At 39.7% G+C, this 11,175-nt stretch overlaps 1 protein-coding gene across 1 annotated transcript; it reads right to left on the reverse strand.

Annotated features, from left to right (window-relative positions):
* Positions 1-302: 302 nt before the first annotated feature.
* Positions 303-10,557, reverse strand: BYSL (bystin like). The gene is made up of 7 exons (XM_015823157.1): positions 10,260-10,557; positions 8,865-9,027; positions 4,839-4,977; positions 4,355-4,488; positions 3,236-3,396; positions 1,925-2,027; positions 303-987 (listed from the first exon to the last, which is right to left on the reverse strand). The coding sequence occupies exons 1-7, from the start codon at positions 10,540-10,542 to the stop codon at positions 639-641; spliced, it is 1,332 nt and encodes a 443-aa protein (XP_015678643.1). The 5' UTR covers positions 10,543-10,557; the 3' UTR covers positions 303-638.
* Between the last annotated feature and the right edge of the window lie 618 nt (positions 10,558-11,175).

Below are 11,175 nucleotides of genomic sequence, written 5' to 3' on the forward strand. Positions count from 1 at the left end.
GTCACACAATGTATCGGGCCGATTTTGCCATTGCCGGCAATGGGGTGGGCGTGGCTTCCACGTGACGCGTCCGGCCCGTGGGCCGGCAGTTTGACATCCCTACCATAGAGACTGGGTGAGGTGGATGGGGTCATGAGTCACATGAGTGATCATTCCTATTTTAAGGAAACATGACCTTGATTATCCACACTTATAAGGGGCCCTGTTCCATAAAGCAATGATTGCTCTCTTCCTATGTTTAGATTGCCTCACAGAATTGGCATTCTTTTTATTTTCCCATTAATCTGAATTGCAACTGTTCAGCTTGCTGCTCTTTATTAATAATATTCCTCCATCAATGCCTTCAAAGGTCATGTCATTATCACAGTCCTTTCTGAGAGAAGGGTTTTCCAAAAACCTTATAGTCCCACTATTAACGTTATTTATTAAGGAAGGCTTTCATAAGCAAAAATAATCTTATTTTGTCCCAAGCACAGCGGTGATTAAAAAAATGTATAAAAGCCTTAATTCCTGCAAAAAAGGCTTGCTAAGCTCCAATGCTGTAGGATCATTTTATTCTTTAACTTACGCGTCCCATCATAAGCAAATCACAATAATTGAAGTGAGCCATATACGGGGCCTTTCATCCCTTACTTTGTTTACTCCATTGCAACTGGTGGAATCCCCTCAATGTCCCGACATTTGGAGTTCACCAGTTCCCTGCGGATTTCTGGAGAGATCTGGGAATGGTTGTGAAACTTCAGCAACTCCAAGAGAGTTTCTTTTTGCTCAGAAGACAGGTCCTCTTTGTAGCGCTGGGCAAATGTCAAGAGGCACTGATGCCACAGGACAGGGAGAGTCCGCTGATCTTTCTGAAAGGCTAGAAAGTGAAAAACTAGAGCATCTACAACTCGGAAAGGCAAGGCATATTTCTTGTCAATCAGCAGACGGAGAAAAATGCTGTTGGCACCACTGTATTCCATCTCAGCAATCTTTAGCATAGCGGCTCTAGCACAAGAAAAGGAGAAAAGAATGGAAATAACACTTGAATGCATGTTTATATAACAATTTGATCATCATCTGATTGCAAAAATTAAGTGAAAGGTGATGAGGGGGCAAAGCATTAAGGGAATTTCCATATGCTTTCAAATTTGCTTTGAAGGAGAAAACTGGGATTCCTACTGATGAAGGAAGTTAGAGGAATAGCAAATCCAGTCCCTCTGCCTCAAACCCAATGCTTCTAGGCATAGATATGGCCATGCCCACTGGGATTATAGTTAAGTTTAACACATATAGAGAACACCAAATTGAGGAACGATGAGTAGGCATTGGCAGGCATTGGCCAAAAGGCAATGTGGCTTGTGGTTGGAGGCATTGGCCAAAAGGCAATGTGGCTTGTGGTTTGAGCAATGAAATGCAACATGGCCATAATTTAGGTTGCTAATGTCTATTACAGATGGTGCTTCTGTGCTTTGGGGAGAGCCTGATTTGTATAGATAAGAATCTGAGGCTTTTCTTTAAGCTTTACCTCCTTCTTGCATGGGTACCTGCTATTGTCAGGGCATAAGAATGGAACCCGTGGAAAAATTGGCAACCCTATTCCTGGCATGAAGTAATTTTTCCAAAACATTTAGGCCACAACAATCATAATACATTGCTGAACCCCAGGAATAAGTAAATGCCTAAATACAAGAATATTACATATCAAGCAAGAATTTTGTAGTAGGCTGCAGACTCTCAGTCCAGCTATTAGCATAGCATCAGAGAATATTTTATTACAAGTATATTCTGAAATATTTTTCTTCTACCAAGACATCAACATAATTTTTTGCCACCGAGATTTGAGAGCTAAGGCTACATGGATGAATGGCAAAGGAGACCCTTCTCCACATTCACATCCCCAGGACTATTTCCCTTCCACTGTTAATTAGCTCAGCTCTCTTACCCCGAATGAAGGACTGGAATAGAGCATTTGGTGAGGATGCTGCCCACAATGATTGCTTCTCGCAGTGTGCATGTTCCAGACTCGCACAAAGGGATGAGAATTCCTGGGAGGGAAAGGAAAGGGTGGGTTAGAGATAACGTAGCCTTTTCTAATGTAACACACACACAAAAGAAGCTCACACTAGCACACCAGCTTGAACTTGATTTTTCATTCTTCAAGAACCTGAAACTTCAAGAATTGCATTGTTCTTGGATTAACCAATGTCCTTCTACTGACCTACTACCCTATGGAGTGGACCAACTACAAATTCACTGATCTCCACTTTCTGCTGCTAGTTATGGCTCATTAGTGTTACCAGGGTTAGCCAGCCTTGGTCTCACCTCCACTAATTGTTGGTCCTAAGTCGAGGATTACTTACCGGTAAATTTCATTTCCCTACATCTATTATCAGAATAACGTATGGCCCTCAGGCTAGGAAAATTTATGCACCTCCTCTCATTGCAGTCCCTATCAAATTTCAATTTTTCCTGCCATATTGTTCTTGCCAGCTAGTGTTGATCCATGCCAATTTATCTTAAACCATGTATCTGTGCATATTTTTGGTCGTTACCTAATCCCAGCTTGCACGACAAGAAGCATTATCCTTTAAAGTCTAACTTAAGGTTTTCTATTAGATTGCAGAGGAATATCAATCAGAAAGCTGGATCCCATCACCTCTGCAAAAGAACCCTCCTTCCTCGGGTTCCTTCTTCTATCACTTGTTGCTTGGCGGAAGCTATTCTGAGGCTGCAGTGGAGGAAGTCAGCCTCTCCCCTGATCCAGCTGACGATTCAGCAACACCAGTTCCCCTTCCTTTTTGAACTGTTTCTTTTTCAGCTACTTGGACTGAAATGGGTGCCCCCATCCCACAAACTCCTCAATATGAGATTATAATCCTAAGGAAAGAGATTGGCCTCACTGAACTGCAATCTGTCAGAATCTTTTTTTGTTCTTGCTAAACTGGTGCTTGACACAACAAAAATTAATTTGTAGTAGTAGGGGAAGAAGTACTGTCTGACAAGCAAAAACAGAATAAAGGCAAACACGTATTGCAGTTCAAAATGAAACTTCTAGCTCACATATCCTATCATATTACCTTTTAAGTAAATTTATTACAGAACAATGATAGCAGTGAGGTGTAAGAGAATAAATCTGAAACAAATGCTCATAAGATGAGAACATTAGCAATGTATTTTCTAGCTGATACCAAGAAACTAAGAATTGCTTGACAATTTTATATTTTAAATTACCATTCCATTGTAACCAACTCACCTTTGAACCATGCTCCAGGTTTGAACAAGGCCTTCTTCAGTGCCATATAAAGATGGAAATTGAGGCGTTTGTATTCAGCAATATCATCTCTGATTCGTGGGAGGAGCACGAGATTGTAGAATCTCTGGGCCATCCTCTCTTTAAGGTTAGAAGAAAAAATTCTAGAACAGATAATAAAAGCATGGGAGGAAGGAAAGGTGAAAAAGGAAATATTCCAGCTGGGAAAACTAGATAAGTGAAGATCAATTGCTTTATAATACAGTATAAGTATCATTTTAGTATCCTTACAATAATCTCAATAAACATTTTGTACTATTACCAGACTTCAGGGAAGTTCACACATACAGAAGGCAAAACCTAAAAAGGCCATATTAACAACCAGATTTTAACATCTCTGAATCTCGTAAAATTCTCACAACTATCTTCATCAATAAAATTAATCTTTGCAGGGGTTTTAATGTTCAGAAGAAGAAATGGGTAAAAGTGACTGATTCGGGAATAGAATTCCAGAATTTCTGTTCCCCTTCGAGACCATGCTGAACCTCTTCCAGGCTGATACATTTTTGGTGAATTCTGGAAGAATTTCTTCCCTAGAAATGGTTGAAAGTGTCCAAGATATAACATTCTGGTCAAGACAAACCTGTCTAAAATTCTCTGTGAGAAAAAATATGGAGTGTCCCTAAACTGGGTCACTGAGGTGGCTTTCATCTACCATCTGTTGAACTAAATGCTCTGGTTTTGTCTTCCTAATCTACAAATGTTTTTTTTTTATTGAACACTTCATTTTTTCTTGACAAAGAAACCCATACAGGACTGCTGGATATTAGTTTCTTTTATGAGAGGATTATGCCTACCAATAACATTCAGAAGCAGAAACACCATCTACAGTACTAGGGTACATAGAAAATATGGAAATATTAATAACTGCACTTCAACATCCCACACTAAAAAAATCTGAAAAGAGTGACTTGGAATTTAAAATAGTTTAGCCTCTTTCACTTTTATAACACAAGCTTGATTTAATGTGTTGAAACTGTCACTCTGAATGTGTCCAGCTCAGAAAGGAGCTGCCAATGAATGAAAAACAGCATGGTAGCATTATTTATAGCAGAATCCCACCTTGTTGCTTGGTACATGGCAGCTGCCGTCCATGTTTCTGGCTCTGTGATATAAAGCATCTGCTCCCAGTTGGATAATGCTGGGATGATCTTGAAGGCTTTGGGCAGTTTTCCACTTCTGTATTTTGACAACACCTTTAGAAACGTTTTAAAGTGATTAATTATATGATAGCAACTGTCAGCATTGCTTAATTGCAGTGCTGTATTTACTGTTCACAAAGTCTTTGTAGCAAAGGGAGATATCGGGGATCCTTCATTGATATTACTCTATTTTTTTACACATCAGCAATGGTTGTGCTAACTAATAAGCTTCATCAAAAACATTTCTAATTAATATTAATAACTATAATAAACTGAAGTGCAGTATTAGTTATGAACACCACACATGACTGGTTGTACTAGAAAGTTTTTTCAGCAAGTAGCTCACATTTATATACATGAATTACAAACACATAGCCAACAAAACACATACCCATTACACTTACTTCTTTGACACCTTTGTAGACTTCTAGGACACGAGGATTAAGCTGTGGCATGGGTTGGCCAGATATTTCTGACATCACCGTCTCCACCTCTGTCTGTTTTTCTGTTAGCTTCTCCATGATAATGTCTGCTAACGTGCGCCTAATAAGTGCCAAATGAAAGGAAAATAAAATAGATAACTTATTCAGCCCCTTATTAGCAAATTAAGTAGGAGTAACAGCATTAAAGGTGATTCTTAATCTGACTTGTCATAGATCAGAATAAAATTTCTTAGGTGACCCTTCACCCATCACCTGCCTATGATTGTCCAGTTCAGAAGATTATGGTAAAAACAAGCAACTTGAAAGTAGCAACGTCTTTACTTATATTAACATTTAATACTCCTGTCCAATCTCTTTGAAAAATACAAGCTTATTTTTTACATTTAGGGTAATTTAGGAATTCCTCTTTGTTCTCCCATGCAGTACCCAAGCCTTCTTCAGAGCAGATTTGGGGCATACAATGGCTGCAGTGGGAACAGAATAAGCAATGAATAAGAATTAAATGCAGTCACAGCTGATAAATATGTTGTACTTTTTAAAATGCCAATTTCATAGCTTTTCATACCCCCAAATACTATTTATTCCACAAAAGTTAAAAATGAATATATCTAAAAAGTTTCATTCCAAAGTTTATGCCAATAAGAAATGCTGTTTTAAATCTATGTTATCCAAAGATCTTTAGCATTTTACAACTATAATATTAAAATAAAAGAAGAAATTCTAAGGGAGGTAAACTGTATAATATTTTGTGTTGTGTTTCAAATTTGTAAAGATAGTACCATTTTGAGATTAGGATACATTATCAAAATATTTAGATGTGAACCTCAAGATTTTAAATGCAATATTCTGTACCCAATAATTAAAGCACCATCTGCTGGTTAAACAACAACAGCAACAAGAAAAGAAAGTTTTAGAATTATAGAGTATCTTATTGCTAGCTGAAGCATTGAGTTTACCATCCACTAAGGAATATTGAAGCATTAATGAGAGAACATCCCCAACCCCTTAAGATTTGCATCTATACATCCCACCACTATTGGAGGCTCCTGAATAGATAATTTTTTCTGAGATAGTCTGAAGCTGCTTAGATCCATTAGGAGACACTGACAAATGGAGAAATTGTCACTCTGATGTGTACCATTTGAACTGCAATGTACAATGGAGAAGTTCCTATAGTGCAGGGCTTTTCAACCTTTTCACCCATTGTACCACTTTTAGGATATGGCAACATCCGAGTACCACCTGTTGCCTAGCAAGGTGTCAAAAACTTGATGACCAAAAAAAAAAAGGAAAAAAGTGATAAAGTACAGGTAGTCCTCGACTTACAACAGTTCGCTTAGTGACTGTTCGAAGTTACAATGGCACTGAAAAAAGTGCCCCACAAGCCACAGCCGAGCCTGGCCGCGTTCTTCCTCCTGCCCGAGATTTTCATTGTTGTGAACATTTCTGTTGAGGATTGGCAGCGGGGGTGGGGTGGGGTGGTGTTCGGTTTTTGTTCCCGGGTGAGGTGGGGTGGTGTTTGGCTTTTATTCCCATCTGCTGGGTGGTTGCAGCAGGTTTTGGTCACTTCACATGACCCTGGGACACTGTGATCATCATAAATATGAATCAATTGCCAAGCATCTGAATGTAAATCTCAAGACCCTGGAGATGCTGCAACATTCCAGCTGATTGGTGCTTCTTCAGGGCTCAGAAGCGCCAGGATTAGTGCCAAGCTCCAGCTGGAGTCTGGTGCTGATCCTGGCGCTTCTGTGAGCCCTGACAGCCCTGCAGTTCCAGCCATCTCTCGCTCAAGGTTGTGCGGTGCTGCCACCGGTTCAGCTCATTCCCCTCCCCAGCTACCACTTTTCTAGGATGGTCACGTACCACCTGCCAGGTGCCAATGTACCACAGGTGGTACCCGTACCACTGGTTGAAAAGCCCTGCTATAGTGGATATGAATAAAATATGGTCCACAGAATTTCTAAACATAAACTATAAGAGCCTGATAACTAGTGACCTAAAATCTGCCCAACTCCTGCACCTATTTATATAAGGAATTATAATTCAAAACCTTCCTTAGTCTTGGTTAGAGCTTCTGAATGAAACAGTTACTATTTAGCATGGTGTTACTGCAAGATGGACCAGGGCTTGACTAGTGATAGAAAACAAGTGAGTTAGCTGTCTAAACATGACCAGGATCTTATTTACAGTTGGTAGAAAGATTTAGAGTAGATCAATCTATGGTTTTGAATATTGTAAGACTGAATATGAAGCATAATGGTGTAGAAATGATTAACACGTTAATTGCTAAAATTTATGAACTTTTATTGAAATTTGAAAAAGAAGCATAAGTCAAAGAAAGTTTGAGAGAATGGGCTAAAAATCTTGGTTATGATACAGATGGAACAAAAAAAAGTGATTGAAAGGATTTAAATTTACACTGTATTATAATCTTAAGGGGGGGGGGGTGCAGTGGCTCAGCCATTAAAGAAGTTGAGCTTATCAGCTGGAAAGCTGACAGTCCAGGTTCAAGACCTGAGCATTGTACAACAGGGTGAGCTCCTGTTACTTGCTCCAGCTTCTGTCCACCTAGCAGTTTGAAAGCATGCAAATGCAACTAGATAAATAGGTACTTCAATGGGAAAGTAACAACATTCTATGTGCCTTGACGGTCATGCTGACCACATAACGTGGAAATGTCTTCAAATAATACTGGCTCCGTCAGCTAAGAAACGGGGATGAGCACCGCCCCCTAGAGTCAGAACTGACTGGACAAGGGATACCTTTACTTCTATAACCTAAAATAAATTAAACTGGCTTGAAACTCAACATTAAAAAAGCTAAGATCATGGCATCTGGTCCCATCACTTTTTGGCAATAGAAGGGGAAGAAATGCAAGCAGTGACAGATTTTATCTTCTTGGGCTCCAAGTTCCCTGCAGATGGTGACTGCAGCCATGAAATTAAAAGCCACTTGATCCTTGGGAGGAAAGTTATGGGAAACCTAGACAACATATTAAAAAGCAGAGACATCACCTTGCCAACAAAGGTCTGTACAGCTGTGGTTTTCTCAGTAATAATGTGTAGCTGTGAGAGTTGGACCACAGAAAAGGCTGAGCACCGAAGAACTGATGCTTTCAAACTGTAGTGCTGGAGAAGACTCTTGAGAGTCCCATGGATTGCAAGGAGATCAAATCAGTCAATCCTAAAGGAAATCAACCCTGAATATTCTTTAGGACAGATACAGGTAGTCCTCAACCTATGAACACAATTGAACTCAAAATTTGTACTGTTAAGTGAGAAATTTGTTAAGAGAGTTTTACCCCATTTTATGACTTTTCTTTCCATGTTTGTTAAGTGAATCAATGCAGTTATTAAATTAGTAACATGGCTGTTAAATAAATCCGGTTTCCCCATTGACTTTGCTTATCAGAAGATTGGAAAAGGGGATCACATGACCCTGGGACATTGCAACCGTCATAAATGTGAGTCAGTTGTCAAGCATCTGAATGTAAATCACGTCACCATGGAGATGCTGCAATGGTCATAAGTGTGAAAAACGGTCATAAGTCACTTTTTTCAGTGCCATTGTAACTTTGAACGGTCACTAAACAAACTGTTGTAAGTTGAGGAGTACCTGTACTGAAGCTGAAGCTCAATACTATGGCCATCAAATGCGAAGAGACAATTCATTGGAAAAGACCCTGAGGCTTCTGATCCTCTTTACATTAATTCTAAATGCAATTATAAACTTATCTCTTACTCTGTGGCAACAACCTGTCTCCCTTCTTTCTATAATTTATCTTGCTTAATCAAAAACCCAAATCATAAGTTCCTTTTTTTTGTTTTCTGCAAAAAGTCCTTGAGGTGTTGCCAATTGGGAATAAACATAGATACTGCCTTTTCTCGGCTCAAATTAGCCATCTCAACAAGTTCCATTTACCTCATCTGTTCACAATTTATCCTAGATGTTACCATAATATCAGTATTTGATCATCTGGCTTACCTCACTGGTGGGTTCTTGCTCATGAACATTTCAATGGCTTTTTCGTCATCTGGATTTACAGTCATCTCTTCACAATACTCTTCCTTCCCCATGGCTCCAGCTGCCCCCAGCACTGGCCACTCATCATCCTCTGCATCTGAGTCTCCATCCTTTGAGGTAGGTCCTGAAAAAGAAAGAAGAAAATATTTTAGAGGAAGCAACTTTAGATTACATTTTTCATTTAAATAAGTGGGGGAAGGGGTATTTGTTACACCAGAATGTCCATTAAACCCAATGGCATTTAATCAATATCTACCTTACCTGTTAGGTCTACATACATTGAAATGGGATTTTACACATACATATTTTATGCAAAATACTACACCACAATCTATTAAATGGAGAGTTTACTGAACCTATATAATGATTATGTGCCATCAAACTGTGTTGACTCTTGACCACCACATACATTTTCTCCATAATGGTGTCTCCCTAACCTGGTCCTTCAAGTCTTATATATAATACAACATTATGCAATATCATAAATATGTAACAACAGGAGCTAGAAACCAGCCATGTACTAGGTATTAAAAACAATGTTACATCAAATTTTATTTCATTATCCTGGATAAAGAAAATAAGAGCTCTAAAGTAACACAAGTCAGGAAGATTTCACATTTCTGTTACTGATTGTGAAAAGCTAACCATCCTGTCTGTCTATTAAAAAATGAAAACAGCCCAAGAGTTACCCTCAGAAGTTTAACTCCAGCCTTCCTCAACTGATAGTCTGCATGAAGGAAAAACAATGATTTTCAGTCTGCGTTCAAACATAATTTTAGAACCTAGGCAGTTTTGCTTTCTCTGACAGTTAATCTCCGGGAGGTAGGCTGATCAAACTCCTGCTTGATTTTTCACGGCTTCTTATATTCTTGGTGGGGTCGGTGTCTATCTTGTAGTTTCTCACAAGTGGCCTTCTAGGTCAGTGTTTCTCAACCTTGACAATTTTAAGGCATGTGGACTTCAACTCCCAGAATTCCACAGCCAGCATTGCTGGCTGTGGAATTCTGGGAGTTGAAGTCCACATGCCTTAAACTTGTCAAGGTTGAGAAACACTGTTCTAGGTGGTGACTCTCACAATGGCATTCTGAAATCCAGGAGGCCTGTACCATTATACTAAGACGCCTACTAAAAAAATCTATCCGTTCACCCTGGCTTTCCCTGTGTAAATCTTATGGCTTACTTTTTTTGTCCCTAATTTGTTGCGTATTGTCATTTATAATTTTTCGGGTAAACCGAAGCAAAAAAACGTTCTTTAAAAAACACGTGTCTTTCGAAACACTTTGGCTGAGCAAGAAAATGCCTTATCCCGTCTTTCTGCTACTCGGCTCCAGCCACGAGCTTTCTAGACACACTCACCCAGGACTGTCGTCTTCTTCCTGGGCTCGTGGCTCCTGCCGGCGCCGTGCTCGGCCTCCAGCTCGTCTTGCTGGATGCGAGCCTGCAGCAAGATCCGCCGGGAGAGCTTCTCGTCCACATACTCGTCCTCCTCCTCTCCCCCGCCACCACGCTTCCCTGCCTGGCCCCGTCGCTTGAGCCTCGTAACGGGCTTCACGGCATCGCTCTGAGCAATCTGCTCGGCCAAGGGGACGCTCGTCGTCGTTACCCCGCTAGAGCCTCTCGGCCGCTTCGCCTTGGGCATGATCTCCGCCGATGGAGGCACGCCGCTCCGGGAGGAAATCGGGCTGCCCACGCGCATGCGCTCAATGCGCGTCACCCGGGTGCAGAGCTACCACTGAATGTAGAGGTGACTCCGGAGATCCTAGAGACTTTTTAAAAACCTCTCCGAGAGACATAAGTGTCAGTCTCCTGCTTTTTCTTTGGAACTGGTATTATTATTATTATTATTATTATTATTTATTATTATTACTTATTATTATTTATTATTATTACTTATTATTATTTATTATTATTATTATTATTATTATTATTATTATGGATCATCGCACAGTCAGCCAGATGTTCAGACTGGATTTGGCATTTTGTCTACCTGTCGAGTCCTTTCCCAGGACCTGGGATAGGCAGATGTGGATGTTTGACGGTATTACAGATATCGTCAAAGGATGGAAGCAGTTCCTAGTAAGGCCGCCTTTTGCAATTGACTAATAGCGAATTTGTCAATGCCAATGGTGTTCAAGTGGTGCTCCAGTTGTTTTGGAATTGCACCTAAGGCATTATTATTATTATTATTATTATTATTATTATTATTATTTATTACTATTACTACTATTACTATTTATTATTACTATTTATTATTACTTATTGTTATCTTTCC

This window comes from Protobothrops mucrosquamatus, unplaced genomic scaffold, assembly GCF_001527695.2.
Source record: "Protobothrops mucrosquamatus isolate PMUCROS unplaced genomic scaffold, P.Mucros_1.0 scaffold1785, whole genome shotgun sequence".
NCBI lineage: Eukaryota > Metazoa > Chordata > Lepidosauria > Squamata > Viperidae > Protobothrops > Protobothrops mucrosquamatus.